This window comes from Thunnus maccoyii, chromosome 2 (assembly GCF_910596095.1).
Source record: "Thunnus maccoyii chromosome 2, fThuMac1.1, whole genome shotgun sequence".
NCBI classification, from domain to species: Eukaryota; Metazoa; Chordata; class Actinopteri; order Scombriformes; family Scombridae; genus Thunnus; species Thunnus maccoyii.
The window spans coordinates 19069132-19093807 of record NC_056534.1 but is presented as its reverse complement, the minus strand read 5'-3'; the positions used below and the strand labels follow the sequence as shown (position 1 = coordinate 19093807).

Genomic DNA, 24676 nt, shown 5'->3' with positions numbered 1-24676 from the left:
AGATTTCCAGTTTAGGTTTAGTAGCAGGTTGTAATTTAAAAAAAAAAAAAAAAAAAGCTGCATCCCCCTTTTTATGACTGTTGTTTTGATCATCTAAAAATCCTGCAGTGGAGAATCTGAATGAACGTGAAGGCACATAAAACAACATGGACTCTGCAATGCTGCTTGGTCCTAAGACATTTATTGCTTTAAATACAATCAAAAGGACCTAAAAATCAATTCTAATTAATACAGTGTTGTTCAGCTAAATATGTTCTCTGTTTTTAGCTGTGGTCAAGAGTTTAGCAGCAGGATTTTGAAAAAAGTTGTAGCCTCTCAAAAGTGCATTACTAAGGATTATATAGTAGTTTATATAGTAGAAAAGATTAAGTTTGACAGAGCTGTCCATCTTTGGTGACATACATCCACCTTTAGCAATGTTGCTAATTTCCCAGCCTTGTAGTGGAAGTTGTGTTCAGCTAAATGTGGAGGGCCTGGCTTATTCTGCAGCCAATGAAAATAAGGCCAAGAAAGCTCTGGGAAGATTGCCTGCTATTGTGCAGCTGGCTTACACGTTCACGTCCTAATCCAAAAGTTAGAAAAACACCCAGTTGCGTTTTTGTATTCTGCATGCCTTGCCTTGTTGACATGAATCCATCCATTTTGTTTTCTATGGCCCGGCCTCTAACGGCGACAGTTTTGCTTTCTTGTCAGTCTTTTTTGGTTAACAGATGGGGTTTCTCACGAGGCGAGGGGTACAAGAGAAGAGGAGGGGAGGAGTGGCTGTAAATCAGGGTTGTAGCGAGAAACGGGTGGTTTTATGAGAGTTTACAGACCTTCTTCACTTTTAATGAGAAAAGACAGCCATTCTCTTCGAGACGAAGGGAAGAGGGAGAGAGGGAGGTGAGAGGTAGAAGATGAATGTAGTGGAAGCCAGGAGAGGAAGAGGAGAGGAAACGGGATAAAGGAAAGAGGTAAAAGTCAAGTGGGATTAGCAGAGGAACTGGAATGGCTTGAAACTTTGAGAGGGGAAGGGCAGGAAGGAAAGATGAGAGGCCTATCAAACTGTTGGCAGGCATCCACTTGGCATATGAATTTAAAAGCAATCTGCATTGCTTTCGTCCAGAGTCTGGTAAACGAGGGTGGTTACATGCGGCACGCACGCAAAAAGAAACAAAGATAGAGAGAGAGGTGGAGTGGTTGCAGCTGCTCCTTTCACTCTTGCCCGAGTCAGACCCCCCAACATACCTATGACACTTGCACACACACATACAACAGCACACACCCGTTGGGTTGGCCAGTGGGTCAGAAGTCATGGTCTTGCTGTGACACATCCTAGATCTGATTACCTACCCCACCCCCCCAACATGTTTGTTTGTCTCTGTGTGTGTGTGTGTGTGTGTGTGTGTGTGTGTGTTGCTATAAGTGTGTGTCAGTCTGTCTGTCTCAGTTTGTGCCTGTGCATTTAACTGTTAACAAGCGAGTCCATGTGGAAGGTTCACCCTCATATTTACTACGCTTGAGTGTGTTCGTGAATGTGTTTGTGTGTCAGTTCCAGTGCCTCCCTGCCCACAGAAGCGGCCCTGTAATTATGCCTAGACCCCCTCGTCCGCAGCAGAGGACTGCAGGGAGCCCTTCAAGGGTGCTGAGGCCCGACCCAGAACAGCCACTATCACCATCATCCAATTAGAAGCCATATCCAGATAAAGTTAGAGTTTTAGTGCTGCTGAACTGTAGCTCCGCCCAAGTGTGGAGACTTTTTTTTTTTTTGCATTTCATGTCTGTCTGAAAGTTAGAGGAATGATGTGGAAACTACTGTGCAATCTGCAAGTATTCTTTTGGTTTTGCTTTGCTCAAGCACTCTGTATTTGGATTTTCACCACAAAGTGTGGCCATTCAGCCTTAAATTGAAGTTGTTTACATTCATATTGGTTGAACAGCGTAGGAACTTTTATTCTCCTAATTTGATGGGACAAAAACTGGACAAATTGAAATAAAGTAGAAATAAAGTTTGATTTATTCTTATTTTTTTTAATATTTCATTGTAAATCCTTTGTATTCTGCTCTACTGGGCCCAAACTGCAACTTATTGCATGTTCTGGAGGATTTTTGCTTTGATTCTAGTTTTCAGTCAGTTCGATTGGGGTTAAGTGACTGATTGACCAGTCAAGAACATTTTACTGTCTGGCCCCAAATAACTCCTAGTAGCTTTGTCTATATGTTCGGTGGGAGACCATGATTCAATATACTTTTCACTCAATATGAATGTAAACACAGTGTAACACCCTTATCGCTGAAATTCAGCACTTAAACCTCAAAGCCACATTTTCATTTTAAATCCAATCTGTATAGATCCAAAACAACAAAAAATAAATCATAGTCTCAATACATAAACTGCATTGACTGTGCACCAAATTAGTTTCTCTTAACAATAAAGACACATTGCAATGACTCTTGTTCTAATGCTGGAAAGATTGAGGTAGGCCTTTATTACATATACCACATCCAACCTGTAAAGCCAGGTCAGCAGCAACATTTTATGGGGAATGAATGAGTCATACATTTTTTGTGTAGTCAACCATACATACGATACTTTCTCACACACACACACATATTCCCTGGTATGCAGACTTGTTGCAGCAGGATTCAAGGAACTGAGCATACCTTGTAATTTTAATCCCAGAATGCGACATTCTTTTATTGCTATTTTATGATGCACTTTTATACATCACCCATCCTTCCTCATCTCTATCCTTGGCATACTTTTATACTCTTTATATGTCTATTTGTGTGTGTGTGTGCGTGTTTTTTCTTTATGCACATACATTCAGTGGCAGCTACGACCAATCTGTGCCTTTACACATCAGTGATTCCTGAAGACTGATGACTGCCAGAATTTCTCACACTTATGATATGTCTTTACATGTCTCTTGATCTTATTGATCTCATGCCTCTTGGTTAGAGAAGACATTACAGTATGTACAGCTGCATTGAGGTCAAAATTATACAGCAGCTCTTCAGATGTTTTTTTTTACCACCATCAGTGTAAGACCTAGTGTTGCCAGATAAACCAGATGTTGTTCCTCTGTTGTCATGTCAGTAAACAGTATTGGCTCAGTGCAGGGCTGGTCCACTGTATTGTGGCAGATCAGATGCTATTAAGTAGGATAGATACAAGCACCGGTCATATGATTCAGCATTTTTAGTAGTAAGCATTATTCATAACTGTGGCCAGTTACATAAACCTGTGTAAAGATGTTACGTAAGCCTGGAGATTCATTGTTATTTATTGTATCTTAAGTGTTTTTGCAAGTTGGGAAGACGAGCGTTATGCATGTTGATGTGTCTGTTGTTCCTGTTTATCTCATTTCTTAATGCTCACATCTTGATGTGGGGCGGCACAGTGGCTCAGTGGTTAGCACTGTTGCCTCACAGCAGAGGGTCCTTGGTTCCCATGTCCTTCCCTGTGTGGAGTTTGCATGTTCTTCCCATGTTTGCGTGGGTTTCTGCTGAGTGCTCCGGTTCCCTCCCACCATCAAAGACATGTATGTAAGGGTTAATACTCCTGTCAGCGCCCCTGACCAAAGCACTGGCAAAAGAACCGGAGTTGGAACTCCTAGTGAGTGCGTATAGGATGGGTCAAATGCAGAGGATCAATTTCCCCACGGCGATCAATAAAGTACTACTTCTTCTTGACTGCCTGACTCATGGCTTGATGTTGCAATTTCCCCACAGGCTTGAAATGGTGTCTTAGAGTTCCTGGCTTGATAGCTTTCAGATGGCTTTTATTTAGTCAGTTTAGTTAATAAATAATATGGCAGATTTGTGACCTTGTTGGAAGATTAACTCTGCTCTGCAAAAATGGGCAGACTCCAGTTAGCTTTAGTAGATATAAGACTAGAATGGTTTCTCTATGCAGAAGATACCGTCCATTGACTAGAACCTGTCTCTCCATCCACAGCTGTATTTACCTTCTGCTCCCTCTATTTTATACAAATTACAACACAAACCCAGCTGCAAACTGTATGTGCTCAATGTTTACTAGGCAATTACTGGGAAAATACATTTTGTAATTTTCAAAAACTGCTTCTATGTTTGTGCACCAGTGCAAAGGATGATGCTTAAAAATCTGCAAATGTCATTTGTTGAATGTGTGCTGCTCAGTTGTTTAAGACTGAAAAAAAAAGAAATATATTTAAGGCTACGACAGCATCATTGAATGAAAAGCAGAGGGAGAAAAAGAGAGAAGATGAAGACAAGTTGAAGCTCTGCCGGCCAAAATGGTGGTGGGTTAGACCTTATGCTGGGAATTGAGGACAGCTGCAAAATCTGCAGAGAAATCTCACACTATGCCAACAAATGAACAGAATCACAGTTGAATAAAATGAACATAAAGAACATGTCAAAAGTGATGCATTTTTGGATGGACCCCAACAACGTGGCCGGGGTTGGGGGGTTTGTGCTGCGCCAAACTCGGGAGACACTCAGCAGCCAGACGTTTCTTCATTCTCAGTTTACAGTAGGAGCGGCTGAGAATGACACTAAACACTAAAATGAGAATAGCTGGTCCACCTTAAAAGTCATTCCACCTAAAGTGAGCCTGGTCAGATTAGGCTAACCCATTGTCGCTAACTTCAGGGCTAACCCCCTTCCAGCAGTTTGGGAAACAACAGACGTGACTTTTCTTGGTCTTGAGAAGCTGCAGCATTTATTAACTGACACACTGTAGTCTGTACTGTACATTTACTGCCAGGTTGACAACTTACTGCTAACCTTTTCCTCTGCTCCACTCGCATTCACGGCACTTCTCTGCCGCTCGCTCTCTGCACTTGCTCAACCACACACTATGTACACCCATTACTCACTGCCCTATTCCTCAAAGCAGCTATATATTATAATAGTACCTTTCATGTAGATGTCCTTTGAAGAATGAGGAGAGGGAGGATTGTGGCATTTGATGCACTAGTTGATGACTCAAAACAATTCCACAATACATAAGGTGTTATAGTTTTCGCACAGTGTTCAAGTGAAAATCATTAGTACCCAGTGATACTAATGATGGTGTCAAATTTTAGCATGAATATAGGGGAAACACTGGACTGAGTGATGAAGTTACACCATTGGTCGGCCGAATGCCACCACTTCCTATATCTGTTTCAAATTAAAACTCTTCTAGTGTTTTGTACACGGTCCCGCCATATACTAGGTTTTGACCTAGTCTTGTTAAACACACTAATCAGCCAGTTTCAGCGTCTAGGCCAATAACTTTGAAAACCCACCGGCTACTGTTGCCATTTGTGGATTTGCTGCTGACAGTTTGTTACTGATCATCATGCTCTAAAAAAATGTCAGAATGTTCTTTCAGCCATGAGCACGCTTTTGCCTTTTTTATCCCTGCAGCTGATAGTTAGTGCAAGAGATTGTCTGACTATACTAACAATGTGATTGAGTCAATCTGTTATTATTATGTTAATATTTGTTATCTCTTTGCCAGGGTCACTGATAGTTGTTAGTTGGGGTAAAATATCTAAATGATGAGATAACAACACTTCATTCAGTTCTTACAATTTTATTCCCCAAAATCATTCCTGGTGTTTTTCCAGCACCTCAGTTAGGGATTAGTGGGATTTTATGGATCAATCTAACTATGCTTATTATCTTTCTCTCCACCACATGTAGAGGTTGTGTGTTGGTGAGAACTGTCCCCCTGACTGCATTATGCAGTAATGTGTGTGTGTTGGTTGTTGGAGAGCAGGATGGGGGGACAAGTCTCAAGTCTTACAAGTCTCCTGTGGCATTAAGTTTATGATGGTTCCAGTCAGTGAAGGGTTGGCAAGACTGCACCAAAGAAAGAAATATGAGCTTTATACAAAATGAGCCTTATGTTCTCTCACATGCACACACGTACAAACACATACACCTTGTGTATTAATGTTTGATCGAGGTTGTGAATAATTGATGTATCTTTATTATTTGTCCCTCTGGTGTCCTGCAGTCTTCTTTCTCTCTCTGTCCACCCCCCCCTTTCTCTCTATCATTAATCCTGTTTTATGTTTGTCTCTCCCTCAGGACTCTGCTGCCTCAGTAAAGCCCTTGTGATTGGATGAAGAGAGAACCACTGACTACCAGTATGGACGCGCTCCATCCTGGAGTTTCCCATAATCCATAGGTCTCTGGTAAGTAGCAACTGTAAAAGGCTCCTTTCAAGTGGGTATGTTTTTAGCATAAAAATGGATTCTTGTAAACCCTCCCAGCCTTTAGAAATGTGTTGTTCTTCTTGTCATAACTGCAAATGTACTGTAGGTCTAGTTCTGCTTTCATTATTTACAAGCACTGCTAATGGTGTTGTTCTTATTAGAGATGGTATAGGGATGGTAGATAAATTTAGTACATCTTTTCACATTGTCTAAAACCTAAGCAACCTATGCTATGCCAAGGTAAGCTTAGCAACCTCAAGTGCATACAACTTAACAACACTTCCTGTAAATGCTTCATAACAAAAGGCATAATGATTATTCTCTTTTACTGTTAAGTAGCTAAAGCAGAGTTTCCCCTGCGTATCTAAAGCGGACAACCTAAGCCAAATTGGAACCTTATTGTTGTTTGAATGAACTTAAAACCCACTAAACAAAGTATCATATCCTTGTAAACAACACCTTTCTGTGTGCCTCGGTCCCTCCATCTGTTAGGCACCACTCTAGCTTTATTGTGAAACATGGAAACACTTCCCTGTAAAGGAAGTGTTTGATTTGTATTAACAGCTGATAAACATCACAAGAATAACTTGTGTCTGCTTCCCAGGCACTGCTTTGACACTGTTGTGCATCGTGTTTTTTTTTTTTTTTTTTTTACATGGACTTTTTGGCATTCAAAAAATGCTCTGGAGATAAACCTTAGCTTTTGATTGGTAGGGAAAACATTGTCCTGTGTACATCAGGAGCTGTAATTGATGTGCATGGAAGGATTACTTCTTCCTCTACTGCTCTACAGTGCTATGTTGTCTCCACAGAAACCAGCAGTAGTTAGGTACCTTATAGATGAATGTGGTCTCTGAGGGCAACCCAAGAAGTTCTCAAATTCTTTGCATTCTTCTTCTGATCATTGTTTCACTTTTTTTCCTCGCGGATCTGCAGCTGAGTCTACTGAACCCTGAACCGTGACCAACACTGGTCTATGACTGACCTCCTGTCAGGTACAAAATACACACAAATGCTTGCACGCACGCTGGCACACATAGTTTCACACATGTTGTGTTTGTGTTCAGGGTTGAGTTGAAATGAAAACCTCCATACTCACACCTCTCCCTGCTGAGAGGTTCCCCATCCCTGCTCTGCAGTAGCCTGCATTTTTGTAATCTCTGTAAACCAGACTATAATCCACAGTAATGTCTAATAAGAATGTCTAAAATAAGGCTTACAATATTCTATATTTTTGTTATTTTCAACAAATCCCTTGAGAAGACCAAAACCAACCTTGTGTTAGTCCTCTCAATTGGTTCAGGCTTCTCTACCTTGTCTGTGGCTCTCCCAAAGCATCTGGGCACTGCAGTTTTTAGCAAATGTTACTCAAACTGGAGTAAATGGTGCATTTGCTGGTAACTATTTTCAGCTGCAGATTTGATGCTCTTGGAAGTATTGATAGCAGCAGGAAAGTGTATGTGACTCTGACTTGAAATAACTAAATAAAAGTGTAATAACAAAATAACATAAAAAACATGTCACAATGCAATGGTTTGATTCGTTGTTGTGTTTTTATTAATTTGGAGGTCTATGGCACAGAGGATTAAGCTACTTGGTAAATAAGGCATTTGCTACACAGACCATACTTGTTAGCAGGATCATTGTTGATTTTGGTCTTTGTATAGAATTTGTTGTCAATTAGCAAAATATAGAATATCACCAGACTTATCTTTTAAGGGGGTTGTGATGCATTCAGTAGGCTCATTTGTTTTGTAACTCTACTCCTGATGAGCCAGTGAACATTTACACACTCATGAACAATATTTATTCAAATCTGTTATTAGTCCATTTGATGCCATTTCTTTATTAGTTATATGTTTAACTTCATTTGTTGCAGTTCTGTTTCAACATTGTTTGTTGGTGCAACGAGGTTGTTTGTTGGAACCATTTATTCATCATTCATCCTTATGCACAGCATCTGTCTTTTACATTACAATGCAAGAGTGTAGTTGGTACAATGCCAGTGGCAGTAGTAAGTAAGCAAAGGGACACCCATTCTTTCAAAACATAAAATGTAACTTTTTCTTCATTAAAATGTCTAAAAAAAAACTAGACTTATGTTATTTATTTTGTTGAGTTGTGTACTTGCATTATCCCAAACATTTCCAACAATGTTCAAACCCATAGAAATGCGTAATTTTAATCAAGGTAACAGTCCGTTTCATTTGTTCGTCTGTAAATGTAATTTCCCCTTTACCGTCCCTCACACCTGATATAACTTTTGGGCAAACTCTATTGTTTACTACTGTTTGTATTGCTCACTCGTGATGGAGCACACATGATTGCCGTTTGCTGCGCGTTCTGTCGCCAAAGCTGTCCCTGTAAAGTGCAAATGTATGGGTGAACCAAACAATCCAAAAAGATTATTCATTAGTATTCATTAGAATGAAATGACATAACGTGAATATAACTTTAATACATTACCTTGTCCATGAACATGATCTTGCCTCTTTTCTTTTCTTCTGTCTGAGTCACGTCAGATCGATTTTCATCGGCAGTGGTGGTTGTTTAACAATAAAGACAACAACTCCCATGATCCCACACTACTTCATGATGTCATCAAACTCCGTCTTTTGTTATTGTTTTGATTGAGAGACCTCTTGCAGCAGAAATTACATACTGTGTGTTTAAGCTAATGCCCTTATTGCTTGCATGTCAATCCACATATGGATTTATATTTATTCCCTTCTTGTTCCCCTTCTCCTCTTTTTAGTTGATCTGTCTTGTGCCATGATGATGTCAGTAGATGTGACCAATCACAATGGCCCCACTGCCACGCCTCCCACTTCACTCAGCCTGCGCTCCTCCCACAACCAGCTGCTCAGCAGTGATGTCATCAAACAGGGCTCTGCCACGCCTCCCAAGTGTCGCAAAAAGTATGCACTTACGAGCATCCAGGCTGCCATGGGCCTTGGAGAAGCGGTGCCATCTTCATCATCACCATCATCATCATCGCCATCGCAGTCGTCAACCCCCAACAATCCCAAACTAGCCAAGAACGGAGTCAATCAGCTCCGTAAAGCTGGTCAGGATCACAACAAAAACACAACTGACCTGACTGACCTTGAGTGTAATTCAGAAACTATAGCAGACGACCTCAGTGTCAACACACCTGAGGAGCCTGATGGTCACACTCTCTCCAGTAACGAACAAGAGGATGATGTCACAAAGCTAGATTTCGAATTGCAACCAGACAGTAGTACAGATGCAGAGCCCGAGCAGAACACAGAATCAGATATAGACTGTAATATCAACACGACTGTGGAGCTCAACATGAACAGCAACACAACAGGTTTTGACTTGAACATAGAGACAGAGGAGAGCGACGACATCAGCATTCTGTCCGAGAAGGATATTGTGTCAAAGATGAAGACCGAGGAAGACGGAGATGAGGAGGCGGTGGTGGAGGAGAAGCAGGAAGAAGATGAGGAGAAGAAACCTTTACTGATGATAAAGAGCGAGTCTCCCGTGAAGAGCCTCAAAGTTTCTTCAGGCCTGGAACTCATCTCTGACCTCCACTCAAACCTCAAGCTCCTCAAATCAGGCAAGGACTCTCCTGTGCCTCCTCCCCCCTCGCCACCCAAGCAGGCAAGCCCAGAGGACACACCCCTGCTCTCCGTGGCCTCCTGCTCCTCCTCTTCTTCCTCCTCACCAGAGACTAAGAAGGACAGAAGGACTGGCGCAAAGACAGACTGCGCTTTGAACCGCATCCAGAATCTGAACCCCAGTGACGAAGAATTGAGCTGGACCACACTGTCCCAGGAGAGCAACTCCCCTGAGGAGACAGGTACACACACAAACACACACAAAACATGCTGCAAGGCTGTTATTTAAGCAAACTTTACAGCCACTGACATTTACAGATGTTTGGCATAGTTCTTATATGAGTGTCAGCTACTCTGGTGTGTTTTCTTTTTCTTTTGTGTGCTATGTAGTGGTTTTACTGTCCTCTCTCTGCTGATGACATGTTTCCATTTAGGGTGACCAAGTGTGTGTATGTGTGTGCACGTATGCTGAACTCAGACATTGCTAGAACAGAATAACAAACACTCCGGCCTCCAGTAAATCTCCCAGAATCCCTCTGGGACAGGAAGTGCCCTTGTAACCTCATGGGTGGTTAGCAAGCTAGATCAGCTGCATCCTGTTTCAAGCTTTGTCCTGTACGTGTGCGTGTGCGTGTGTGTGTGTGGACAGGGGCTTGCGGGCTAGTCATGAGTTAAACTGAAATCTGTAGCAGCCATTACATCTCTCTTTCTCTTTCTTTTATTTTTTCTCGACCACCATGTGCTCTTTTGTTGTGTCATACTCAGGAGAGAGGAGCTGTTATAGCTGCTTATTATAATCTTCTGTGTGTTCCTTTCTACCCTAATACTTCATCCCTGTTCTTTTTATGAGAATATAAAGGGTTGTACTCTGCAGATATTCGCTATAGGAAGCAGTCTGCAGGCACAGAAACACAGGCATGGAGGATTGCAGACCTTGTAGCATTATAGTTGAGCTCCTCCATATGTACTTGTGGCTGTCTGTGTCATAAGAAAAGCTTTATTTTTATCTTACTCTGAGCCATGAGTATGTGAAAATTGACTGAGTTTCTTAGCTGTTCGTTATGTCCAGGGTTATATGTTTAAAGTTACTCTGTACAGCAGTGGTTCTCAACTGCTCTGTCCTCAGGACCCGCATTTTTCCTTAGTCATTCAGCTGTGACCCATTTTTTAAAAATTTTTGAGCCACTCAGATTTATATTACTGAGAAATATTGCATAAATAACGTTTCATTCCTCTCATTCACTGGCTTTCAAACTACCACTGCTCACTGTCTTCATTTACTCTCTAGCTCACTCGACCACCGCTGCTCTCTCTCTCTCTCTCTCTCTCCTCTTCCTAGTAACGTCTTTGTCCTCCCTCATGGCAGGGTTGTTCAGCACTGATCAGTCTGATCGCTGGCTGTGATTTTCCACCACAGCATGACGTTGGATTGCGTTTCTCCAAAAGTTGATTCTGGTTCAACATTCTTGCTGCAGGCTGCTGCAGCACCTCTGCAATTAATCTGCAGATTATTTTGTTCACTTGATCCATGAAATGTCAGGAAATAGTTAAACATTGTGATGTCTAAATTAAATTGCATGTTTTGTCTAACAGTCCAAAAATCAAATTTATTTAGTTTACTCTCTAGAGGCAAAGAAAGCAGCAAATCCTCAAAAATGAGAAGCAGAAACTAGAGAATGTAATGAAAAATATCTTAAACAGTTAATTAATTATCAAAAAAGTTGAAGATCTGTTGATCAACTTCTGAATTAATCGACACATTTTAGGTAGTGTTCAGTAATTAGGAATCTTGTATAATTTTTTCTGATAATATTGAATATGCCTTAACTTGATTAAATATCTGGATTCACAGTTTTCATTAAATTAACTCATATTACCGCCCTAATACTTTTTCAGTATTACATGCTACATGACAATCAGGATAAATATAACTTAAGGTGTTTTTATCACTTATTATGTACTATTTGTTGTGATGTAGAATAAGACAGAACTTTGGGATGTTTCTTAACTTTTTACTAAAGTTAAAGGGGACCTATTATGCTTTTCCTTATTTTCAGTCATATATATACAATGTTACAATGTCGGATGTTCATATTAAACGTAGCCAAAGTGTCAAATAGGTAGTAAGTAGAAGTAATCCCTGTGAGCAAAAAGCAACAGCTTCAGACTGCTCTGAATGATCAGTTTCCAATAGTTTTTTTTCTACTTCTTTATTTCTTTATATTGAAATCCGTTCACTGCTCAGCTACGCTCACATTATGGCGTTTTTTTTTCCATTGTTTTGGGGTTAGTCACGCCAAGCTATGACTTGAGTCAAGCTGGCAAGCTGTGAGTGTTTTCCATTACACAACAGAGCAAAGTAAAATAAGTTCTTTAACTGTTGGAGGTGTGCTGGTCGTCTGCAGCTCCTCATCAAACATCATAATCACTGTGGTTGTTTCTGCTTGTACTATTCCTCCCTGCATATCCCTGCAACTGATCCGCTGAACAAAGAGCTCCAAATATCTCCATATGTTGTTGTGTTGACCGGTTTTTAGTGCTGCTAACGAAGCTATACTAATTCAGTGAGAAACATGTTTCATTTCCTGTAAATTCTTCACAATTAAAGTCTCACATTATTTAGTCATTGAAAAGCTTTTAATATAAAGCAGTAAAGCAGGAAATGTCGGGTTTGCATCAGTTGTAACGGCTCTGATACAGCTGCCCCTCGGCAGCTTCTGGAAAGCTAGCCATTCAGAACAGAGATGGGGGGCCTTAAATAGACAGGAGCTAAGACTGCCTGTGAAGAGACATAGGCTGAACTGAAGGGCTGCATAAAGGGCCAGTGTGAGATGAATAAGGAGTTCTTTTGAACTGTAAATCATGCAAAGCTACGCTAGTGGAATCCAAAAATAAAAATATAGAGCTGGAAATGAGCATAATAGGTCCCCTTTAAGAGATTCTTATGAGTCATCAACTCTGTCGTGGGCCTTCACTGTCTTACACTTGCTTGCTGCCTACCTCTGCAGAAGGTCTGTTCGAGTCAATGTATTTCTTTGTCAGCATTATGAAAAGAAGAAATCTGGGTGCTCAATTTAATTGGGCTCTTAAAACCCCTCCGCCCTGTCTTTGTTGCAAGACATCCATCTCCTCTAGAGCGGCAGCCCCGACCTCTGACATGAGCTCAGCTGTAAACCATCCTTTCTAAGAGTGGCTCTACTCCGAGTTGTTGAGCTGTTTTTTTCTCCCAGAGTGCTTTTTCTTCTTCTAGCTCTCTGATGACTCATTGTCCCTCACGGGTTTGAGGCTCAGAGCATCTGTGTATTTCATCTCTCTAAAAGTATGATTATCAGCAGCTTGTCCTTCTGAATTCTTGTGTGTTTCACCATTTTTGCTGTGCTCTCCAGTGGTCCGAAACTGAGTCATTATAGGAGAATTTACTTTCCACATGTTCTTTTGTCCTGATTTCCTTTTGCTCGTCTTAGTCTACATTGACATCCCACAGTGATAATTCTCTCATGGGATGGCCTATGTTTTGTGTAGATCAATGTGTGTATTGATGAGCCGTGGAAAGAGGGCAAACGGTCGACATTGGTGGTATTGTAGACTCTAGTTAAGACATATTGTCCTCTGAGGGTTTGCTGAAGAGTCGATTATCATGATTTAGGCATCCTTCATGTTTAGTTGTCCATACGTCCGTGTCCTCCTGTCTGCCTCTCTCTCTCATATTGACAAAGCCGTGTTGTTTTCCCAGGTGTGTGTCAGATTCCTCTGTGGATGTTGTGGGTTAGAGGGCTAGTGCGACACTGCTTTCACACAGAGGAGCCAAAACACACACTCACACACATGCAGAGTTGAGCAAAGTCCCTCACATTCTCACACAGCAACATGCATTGTAACACTTGCAAGAGAACATTAGTTGAATGTAGATGAGTGCAGTACAGCAACTTGTGCTGCCCAAAATGTTTGATATTTCTTCCTCTTACTCAAAAAATCTTTCCACTCTCATTATATCAGGGTCCTCCCCTTTACATTTTTTCAGCATTTATCAGTCCTATTTTTTGTCCCTCTCTGCTGCTCCTCCTCCTCCTTGCTCCTCCACTGGATATGATACTGAATGAAAGATAATCCAGGGGTTGCCAGGACAACCAAAAGAGGCTAAGAGGAAGATGGGAGGGAGGGAGAGAGAGAGCGATAAACATATTGAGACAGACATTTGATGAGGATGAGTTTGTCAAATTTTTAGTTTCTTTCCATGTGCCTGTGCAAATACGTGCGTATGTTTGTTTATAGTACAGGAAAAGGGAGGGCAGGCGTACTTGAGCTGTTGATGTTGTTGATGCTCCAGATAGAGGACGGAGAGACAACAGCAAACATAGCTCAGCTGCAAGTGAAACACAACCTCCCTCTCTCCTCTCTCTATCTTTACCTCTCTTGTTTCTGTACCTCTGTCTCCGTTCTCCCTGCCTCTCTGCCTCGATGTGTCTCCGTGTCCCTTTCTCTCCTCTCTCTTTCTCCTCACCCCCTCTCTTGCAGTCCCCCCCCCCCTCTCTCCTCTCTCTCTCTTTCTTCCTCTCTCTGTCTGGGGTTCTGGCTTTGGTTACAGCATTAGGTTTTGCTGTATGTGAGAGGCAGCTAGCTAACTATGATGCTGGGGAAAGACTACATGCTGGCCATTGTGATTGTCAATTATGAGGGTAGGTGCATCTGTCGGAGTCCACTTGAAACTACACTGTGGGTTTAGAGTTTGAAAGCTGTGTATGTGTGTGTGTGTGTGTGTGTGAGAGAGAGAGAGAGCACTTTGAGTTTCACTATGAATGAAAGGTGCGGTACAAATTAAATATTATTTTATTATTATGATGTGTATTCGTGCGTGTCTTTGCCCACACAGGGATGAAGTTTATCTCTAATGGTAGTGGACTGTTTTCTAAATGTCTGCAATAGGACTCTTTGGTCTACGCATGCTTTATTTGTGGGTGTGTAGTGAGTAGAAGTGTGTTTCAGCCTCACCATGGTGGTGTGCATGTGTGATGTTGTTTTCCAAAGAGAACATGTGTGTGTGTTTTGCTACAGAAGCTCACTGCTCTCCCCTCCCCCTCTGCTCAACTCTGTTCTGGCATGGAGCTGCATGCTAACTGAGGCTATGACAGGCTAACTGCTACGTAGCTCTGCTATGGCACATTTCTACAAGCTGCATAGGTGCCTGCTTATGTTTAGCCTTAGTGTCATCATGCTAAGACTTTGCATTGTGATTCCCCACTTGCACCAGTGCTTTCAGAGGGTGACATTGCTAACTTCGAAGCATGACATAGCCCCCGAGCCAAGCCAGCCAGAGCTCTCTCTCTGTTTCTGCCAGTGTCTCTCTCTCCCTCTTTCTTCTTGTGTACGTGCATGCTTTAATCCACATCCAGTGGTCTGTTCATCTCATACTGACACCCATTCTCTGAGTCACCATCTTCCCTCTCACTCATAGCAGACAGAGACACTCAGGTTCTTTCTTTTGTAGTTTTATTGGCTCTGACCTATTTTTTTATTTTGCTCATAAAAGACTGCAACTCCCAGAAGGCACTGCTTCACAGCTTCTTGCTCTAAAGCACAGTCTTAAGTCCCAGGGGATGGTGCTTGTGGCAAGAGCGTTTGTGCACATTTTGCTAAGCTTTACGAATGATTTCTGTTGCATTAAATACACTGAAGCTTTAATAACTTATCGGTGCTTGCCTGTCTGTGTGTGTGTGACTCAGTGTGTGTGTGTGTGTGTGTGTGTGTGTGTGTGTGTGTGTGTGTGTGTGTGTGTGTGTGTGTGTGTGTGTGTGTGTGTGTGTCTGAATTCCATCTCAATCCGGACCGACCCAGTCGTCATGATGACATATGGCCTGCTGTCGTGGCGACAAGCCCATGGGCTGTGTTTCATCAGCATGGTCAGCACTTCGAGAACTCTTTGTGCAATTACACACACACACACACACACACACACACACACACACTCACACAGCTCCAGCTGACCACGTCAGAGCTTATATCACCTTTATGAGTTGCTACACCACCTAATGCAGTTTCGGATCATCTTTACTACCTCTGCCAGTATGTCAACTTCACACACACAAGATGCTATCACTAGTTGTGTATGTGTGTGTGGGTCTGACTTATCCTACTTCTGGGGACACATTTTAGATTAAAGACCAGTTAATTGGGGACGGCTTTGGGGAAAAAAAGCCATGTCTCCAATTGGGAAAAAGCTGATTTTTGGGTCAGTGGTTAAGGTTAGGATTGGAGTTATGCAAGTTGTGGTTAGGGTTAGGGTAAGTCTCTAGGAAATGAATGTAAGTCTTTCTAATGTTCCCAAAAGTGACCCAAGTAAACGTGTGTGTGTGTGTGTGTGTGTGTGTGTGTGTGTGTGTGTGTTTGAGCTTGATTGCTGCAACCTTGAGATGAGATGACATTTAGTACAGAAGTGAGAGAAAGAACAGTGATATAAGTACTCTGATTCCGTCTTCACACAGAGTCTGTGTGAGTGTATGTGTGTCTTAACTGGTAACTGCTGTATTTCCTCCTAAATGTATTGCTGTCAAATAAATTACGGTAACAGCCATCTGCTCTATGTGCTCTTGCTGTGTTCTGTTAGGTACTGGAAAGTTTAAATCTTTATGTTAGTACGTACATACTGAGTTCATTGAATAATGAATCAAACGTTTTTTTTTCTGCTTAAAGTTGTTCTGGTTTCTGAGTCAGTCAAAAACAATGAGGCAATTTGATTTAAGGTTATTATTCCTCATTTTCACATTTCATTTAGTTGTACATGGAGCCATGGACAGTTTTTTGTATAAAGTTTAAATTGTGTAAGTTTCACTGCCATATTTTAAATTCATAAATTAGTAAATTAGAAGAAGAAAGAAGAAAAATTTATAGTCAAACTCAGAGTGGAGGCCACTGAAGACCAGGAGCCTGTTTCACCAAATTTGCAACATGGCATCATTTCCCTTTTGCTTATTTTGACACGTTTCACTAATCAAAACAAACAGCTTGTGATCCATGCATGAAGATGTGAGAACCTTTTAAAACACACAAACGTATCTACAATTTGCAAGCAACAATCTTTTGTGAAACATGATGCTGCCACTATTTGCACTCTGCATGTAAGCAGTGCTCACTCATCGCTTTGTTGTTATCACTGTTCTGATGTTGAAGTCAGTGGTTTAACTTTCAACATAGAAAGCATTTCTTGTGACGGGGAGTTGTTAATTTCTTGCCCATGTTAATGTGTGTGTGCTGATATAAAAAGCCGAATATTTCAGACAATATGGCTTGTCGCATCATTACAGACAGCTGGTGGTCCACCCATTTCCTGATTATAAGTCTTGTATTTAGGACATAACTTCTGATTTATGAACTCATTAAACAAACAAACAAGTATCTATAATTGAACATACACCCATGGTCCTTATCGTGATATGAAACTGTATTCCAAGAAGAAGCTAATGAAATTACTTGAAACAGATATAATAAGCCCTCATTTGTGTCATGTGGAATAAATCATATTATGTTTAAATTCTGCTTTTGGCTCAATCATTGGGACTGCATCTGACATCTGTTATACTGTTCTAAATGTGACAGGAATGCTTGGGTCTGTGTGTGTGTATATATTTGGAGGAGTGTGATTTCTTTCATTTAAAAATATGACAAAAAAGCTACAGAATGTGCGTGGGTTTGTTACAGAAATATAACACCAGTGCTTAACAAGTTTTTCTCAGTTGTTGTCCAAGGAAAGACATGGGTTGTTAAATAACAGCTGCAGCAGATGTTGGTAATTCCAGTCAGCTGTTGATGTTGCTTAGTATATGAGCTTGGAGGTGTTGACTTCCACTAATTTGATCATATGGAAGAAAAAACAATATTCTATGTCTTGGTGTAGTCACAGAGATGTGTTTATATGCTTTTTCATGTACAGATGTCTGTCAATTTGTCTAATTTCTGCTTATTTTTTTCCGTTTCATATAAATCATCCAAATGTGTGTTTTTCCAACAGATATTTGGAGTGAGCAGTCGTTCCAGACAGACCCTGACCTGCCTCCAGGATGGAAGAAGATCACAGACATGGCTGGTATCTACTACTGGCACATTCCTACAGGCACCACCCAGTGGGAGAGGCCTGCCACCCGCCCTGCACCCTCTGGACAGACAGAGTCCCAGGCCCTGAGTGACCACACAGCCTCAACACCGCGTAAACACTCCCTGGGCTCACTCAGCCCCTCACCCACTCCTGACCAAGAGGTGAGACACAGAATGACAAACACATATTTTAGGTCTCACACATTATGTTTTTGCTGTAACTGTCAGTTGATTTTGGCTACATTTGCAGATGTTCCCATTAAACATAATCACTCCAAAATGTTCAAAGTAATGGTGAAGAGATTTTTTTTGTGGCTCTGGCAGCGGTCAGGCTCAAATTGTGGTTGAAGCTTGAAGACAATCCAGCCACAGAATGAAGAGGAACAGTCGGAAAAATAATGAAGTCACAGACTTGAATTAATACAAAAAGTATTGAAGACAGATTCAGACTGAACCACAAACAGATATTATATAATAGGCAAGTGTGGATGAAATATAACTTATATTGTCTAATGACTTTGCAATTTATTTGAAAATTAAAATCCTCATTGTTACTCTAGATTGTGTCATAATAATTATTAGCATGAATACAATTGGAAGCTCCCTAATTGTAGGAAAAAATAAAAATGTTCATTTGAAGTCTCTGATGACCATAAATCAGCAAAACAACATACAGCACAGTGTGAATACAAGAGTGGCTGTAATAAAACACAGATGCTGTATGTGGGAAATACATTTTCTTCTTCAGGCAGAATTATAATCTCCATGATTTGAGAAACTTCAACAGTAAGTGCTATTGTGGCATTTTATAACAACCTCAGTATTATTGTTAACAATATAAATCACATTATGTGACACATGATTTTAAACAAATAATTGTGCAACACAGCATAAAATTGTTATGCTCAGGAAAGAAGAACCATGTGTTGCACCTCCACAAGATGTTTCATGACATCTGGAGCAAACTGTGCCTCTTATAATATCACTGTCCAACGTTCAGTATTAGTCGTAACAGAGGAAATCAACCATTTCCTTGTTTCCTGAATAGCTGCTAATTTCTATGCTAAGAGTCAATGACAGGTTGCACCAATGAAGACAGATGAAAAAAAGCACTTTCTCATCACTTTTGCTTGTGTGTGTGTGTGTGTGTGTGTGTGTGTGTGTGTGTGTGTGTGTGTGTGTGTGTGTGTGTGTGTGTGTGTGTGTGTGTGTGTAGTCGTGCCAGGCAGAGGTCTTCTACAGGGCGTCTACTCGCTCGGGCAGTACCACCTCCGACAGCTCAGTGGAGCCTCTCTCAACACACGAACCTAACCTCCCCACATGTGGATTTGTCAACAGCTGTTACTTTGTGAGTAACTGACATGCTCTGTTTTTCTGTGGAAGAATCTCTGTTTTACTGCACTGTCAGTGATAACCTCTACATTTTGTGAGAATTCATTTGAAGCCTCCATGTGTTCATTTCAGAGGGGAAAGTGTTTTTGTCTGATTGTATATATGTTTTATCTAGTCCTGATTAAGATAAGTGGAAGATTGGCAGAAATATGCAACAAGACAGCTGGATCGAGAGATAGAGAGAGAGAGAGGGAGAGAGAGGACCGTCAATATTCCAGTCGAGCAGCAGAATACAGGAATACAAGAACACTGAGTCAATCAATCAGTCAATCATGCACAATGATGGAGGGAAACCGAGAGAGGAAAGGAGATTGATAGAGAGGAGCATGGTGTAGATAAAATATTGATCCAGATAGAATGGACTGATGTTGACAGATGGACGTGCCAGAATCTTATTCTGGCACGTCCATCTGGAGTATCTGACTGGCAGACTTCTAATGTATTAGCCGGTGACACAGGAGCCAAAATGGCAGACAGACAAACATGTCCTCTGAATTCTTATTATGGAGGCTTAAGTCATTTTTGTATTTTTGTATCCGTCTCTTTCTTTTTTTTAGCCTCGTTCCACATCTCTGCAGGGAGCGCCTGATCAAGAGTGTCGCTCTCAGCATCACGACGATGAGGAGAAGGTGGGATACTTTACAACTTTCCACACCCTGTTCCCTTCCTCACCCACCACTCTTCTAGTTGCTCTTTGGCTCGATAGCCTTGAGCTGTGCCTTAGTATTTCTTTGTAATTATGTGTAATAGTCAGTGTGTGTGTGGTGCAGATAGAAAAAATTGATTCCTGCGACATCTGTATGTGTGTGTATGTTACCATATGCGTTACCTGTATCACATACAGTGCAGTCAGTAAGTATTTGTTTAGGGACACATTTTCATTTGGTTTGGCTTTGTACTCTAGTGCATTGGAGTAGAATAGGAAACAATGACTATCAGGTTAAAGTAATACTTTGCACACAGGGGACAAAGAGTTTTTTGTGCAATAATATTACAATATCATAAAATAGGTGTGCAACATAACAAAATGTTTTCGTCACACAATCCACTTGCATATATATTTTTATAATTCTGCGCTGGTGACAGCCGTGGCCAGAAGCATTATGTTTTCAGGTTGTCCATCTGTCTGTCCCATTTTCATGAACGTGATATCTCAGGAACACCAAGAGGGAATCTCATTACATCTGGCACAAACGTCCACTTGGCCTCAAGGATGAGCTGATTAGAATTTGGTGGTCAAAGGTCAAGGTCACTGTGACCTCACAAAACACGTTTTTGGCCATAACTCAAGAATTCATACACTTATTATGGCAAAGTTTTACACAAATGTCAAAGAGGATAAAATAATGAATAATGACACTTTATATCCAAAAGGTCAAAGGTCAATTTCACTGTAACATCATAATGTTTTGCAAAAACACTTTTCTGGCCATTATTAACGCTAAAACTCAGGAACAGAAGGGGAGATTGTGACCATATTTCACATTTGGTCGGATACTGAATTGTTGACATTAATCTTGGGTGCCCACCTTGAAACTGTGGTGCTTTTATTAAATTCCTTCAAAGTCTTCACTACAAATATTATGAGTCTGGACAGACACGGATGTAAACTGCAGCTTGACTGTTTGGCAGAGGTATACAACTGCGAGGCCGTATTTCTAGTTATAAATTACTTCTATTTATTTACTACTGTATTTCAATATGTTTTGTTTTTGACTCTTTATTGATTTTTTTTTTTTTTTACCTTTCCTGGTAGTTTTTCTTTTTTATTGGCTTTCTCTCTTACTTATATTGGTACTCTTGTATTTTTGTTATCTCTCAGCTGACTTGATGCCTGACTGGATTTCCAACTGTAATTTTACTTTACTTTCAGAATTAAAGGTGAAAGTTAGCACATCACCATAATAATCATTTCAGATCCAAAGTGTTGGAGTAGAGAGCCAAAACAACAGAAAAATGTCATAATATTTTCTGACTGTTATGTATTTCTTGTATTGTTCATATTCTACTAATCAAGAATCAATAGATTCTCAGTAGTGAGGTGAATGTTCAATAGGAGCAAGAAACATTTGAGGAAAGAAAGAAAAACAAAGCCTTTATTGATGATCTTGGGCTTTTTGTTGGAGAAATGTTTTTGCTGGGTTGCTCCTTATTGTAACAGGCACCAGTGTGGAGTGAGCTAGTTAGCTAACAGCCTTGTTCTGTCTTTCTCCCCTCGCTCCCCTCCCACCCTCGACCCACAACTTTGTGTGTACATGTGTTTTAAACGCTGTATGTAGAAACAGATGTGGAGTGATTTTGGCGGAAAGATTGATAGTGAAGTGTGGAAGGCAAGTATAATGCACTCAGAGAAACACACACAGAGTCACTGTGTCTTGTTCGTGGTCTAACTTTGTCCACTCTTTGAGTGTGTGCATTTATGCATTACATGCTAGAAATTCACTGCCTGGGCAAAAGCATGTGTGGCTGATGCTTCAACATAAATGTAACTGTACCAACCACAGCAGAAACATCTGTTATTTGGCTGCAGCAACACGCTCAACAAGTTGTTTCTTTCTTTACTTACATGGTTTACTCGCTAAAATATTTTCACCTTTCTTCCTGCTGGCACAGATCTGAATGTTCACATACACAAGTTTGTGTACATACTACATGTCACCTTTCTTTCCTTGATACAGCATGCCCCATTACACATAACACACCAACGCCATTTCTCCATCCAGCGAGGCCACTCTGCCTGCACTTGGATGCATGCTGGCATATACTGTGTGGGGTCAAAACATTTACACTTGGTTTCTGCCAGGTTTGTGTCCTTTTAGCCCCTCTCCCACATGCTCTGTAACCAGTGAATGTTATGGTAGATACACAAATCTGTGTCATGTTGGAACAGGAGTCAAAGTGATATTTGCTTAAGTTGCTCAGGCAGTTAGGTGGTTCATGCCCTGGTAAGATTTCTGCCACAGCTCCAACATTCCTGGGAAAGCATGCCATTTCTGGGGAGTTCTTATACACTATATGACAGCGTCAATAAGCAATGCAACCATAAGAGACTCTGAATTTTTCTGTAATAGTAGGAAGCTCTCTCATCTGAAAAACACCACTGCCTTCACATGTTATTTTACAGGAAAATTAAACCTAAAAGGCAAGCAATAAGAATACATTGATGCTGTGTGAACAATAATATGAATTTGACATCCTCTTGCATTAAAGGTTAAAAACATAAATGTATACATTCAGATCACTTTCAAATACATTACCATGCAACTGTAAAGGAACTAAAAAATAAAAACAAATATTGCAAATAGATGCCAAGTGTATTTTTTAGGCCAGTCATGTCTGCTTGACAAAAGCAGACAATATTACAAATTACATGTGTGAAAGGGGCTTTAAGGTGGATGTCTTTTGGTCATTTTGCTCACTCTGATGATGTCATCTATGTGCACCAGGACCTGCAGGCAGCCACGGTGAACCCAGACCCCAGTCTGAAGGAGTTTGAGGGTGCTACACTTCGCTACGCATCACTCAAGCTAAGGTGAAATACCTGTACACACACACACACACACACACAAAAACAAAAACTAAACCACCTCTGTGCATTGCACGCTACCAAAGTTGCAAATGTTTAGCAAAAGTGTTTTTCTTTCTCTTTCTTGCTACTCAAATATCCCTCTCTCGCTCTGTCTCTTCCCCAGTATTGTGTGGTTAGTTTCTCTAATCTTGTGCTCAATCAGTGTCCGACTTAAATGATATCAGACAAAGCAGGAAGTTAGTCCTTACACTCAGGAAATGGCTCCGTGTTATTAGTGTAATGACTGCCTGTTGCCATGGTAAATTCACACAGGACAGGGACCTTGTTAACAAAGCAGCTATTTGTTGCAACAATAATTAAACACTGCTAATCTTATAATCTTATAAATGCATCATGTGTTCCATATTTTATAAACCTTTTTTATTTTTTTTAAACAATTTTCAGGAACCGTCCAACAGTGGAAGAAGAAGAGTCCAGCAGTATCAACAGTGATCCAGAAGCAAAGGTAAGAAGCCTTTTCCTAAACCGGACTTCAGTTCAGAACCTGCCGAGTCATAAATCACCTCTGATTATTGTAGATACAGTACAGTAACAGTACCTTTTAAAAAATTGAGAATGGTTTACGCTACAGCTTGCAATAACAATACTTAACAGTGCTTAAAATACACTTTGGAATATTTTTTTATGTGTCAGACCAGCAAAAAACCAATAAATATGGTTCTGTGGCTGGAAGAATAGCTCAACTTGTGGAAAATATGTATACTGATCCTAAATGCTGTTAAATAAACAAAACTTGGCAACCCACATCTGAATATAAAGCGTGTTAAGGTGATGACGTTTTTGAATCTGTTTCTCACTCTGAAAATGAGGATTTTTATTTTAGTGATATCTTTGCCAGACTCTGAAGTAACATACTTCAGTCTTGTATTTATGTGATATCTAACCTAACTTTTAAACACTGCAGATTATAATCACCATCTGCAGCACACATGATGTTGAAATGATTTTTTTTGTTTTTGTCTGTTGATGTCAGCCTGTTTGTTTACCAGTGGTATTTATGTTGATCATGTTATGTCAAAACAATACTGCCACAGAGTGGTGAGACTAAGAAGTACAGTTCCACGCAGCACATTGGTGCATTAATTATCAAGGCCTCTTAAACATCCAAACATAAAGATTCAAATGAGACATTTAAGCTTTTTTAATCAATGAGTCAAGCTCAATAAAACATTAGTCAGGCGCCCATTCGGCTGATATCAGCAAATGTCAGTGCAAGGTATAAATTCAATTTAGAATTGAACTAATTGCACTGAGAAATAAGTGAATTATTTATTAGACATGATACAGAGTCATTGCATTCTGTCAGAAACCACAGCGGATGGCAGCAAGGCTGAAATACGTTCCAAGGTGTGTATGTGTGGTGTTTCCACGGATGGCTGAATAGATCTAAAGCATTGCAGATTAGAGTTTAAAGCCAACACTCATCTTGATGATGTGGTGCTGATTTGGCTGTCTAGAGTCTGTTTCCCTCTGTGTGTTTGTCTGGCAGAAATTTACAATCCTTAGCAACAGTGACATTGTGATGAATACCAGACACAAACACAGACCTACAGTCAGGGCATCTGGTACGGTATTACACTCTGACACGCACACACACAAACAGCCTGCTGCAGTATCTGCCACTCACATAAATGAGCCTGGATTTATTATTGTTATCTAAAATCCAAGCACACCTAATAAGGACAAATATTTATGGTTATTTACAGACGATTTCTACTGCATTAGGTCATTGTTATGCACAAAGAACACATCAGGATGAGCTCAGGTTTTATAGTTTGCATTAAATAAATTAAGGCCGCACAGTTTGTTTGCCATGTAGCTGCTACCACCTACTGGTCTTGATCAGC

The 24676-nt window shown here is 40.6% G+C and overlaps 1 protein-coding gene across 8 annotated transcripts in view; it reads left to right on the top strand.

Moving 5' to 3' along the window:
* apbb2b (amyloid beta (A4) precursor protein-binding, family B, member 2b) overlaps window positions 1-24676 on the top strand; it is a 54554-nt gene that overhangs the window by 11422 nt on the left and 18456 nt on the right. For 6 of the 8 annotated variants that reach the window (XM_042433402.1, XM_042433380.1, XM_042433371.1 and 3 more), the window contains exons 2-10: window positions 6049-6155; window positions 7105-7171; window positions 8932-10005; window positions 17766-18010; window positions 19065-19196; window positions 19798-19869; window positions 21520-21570; window positions 22687-22772; window positions 23214-23274. In XM_042433402.1, the coding sequence (XP_042289336.1) occupies window positions 7153-7171; window positions 8932-10005; window positions 17766-18010; window positions 19065-19196; window positions 19798-19869; window positions 21520-21570; window positions 22687-22772; window positions 23214-23274 (1740 nt within the window). In that variant the 5' untranslated portion in view covers window positions 6049-6155; window positions 7105-7152. The remainder of the gene's footprint in view (window positions 1-6048; window positions 6156-7104; window positions 7172-8931; window positions 10006-17765; window positions 18011-19064; window positions 19197-19797; window positions 19870-21519; window positions 21571-22686; window positions 22773-23213; window positions 23275-24676) is intronic. The other 2 variants (XM_042433391.1, XM_042433412.1) reach the window with 2 other exon arrangements.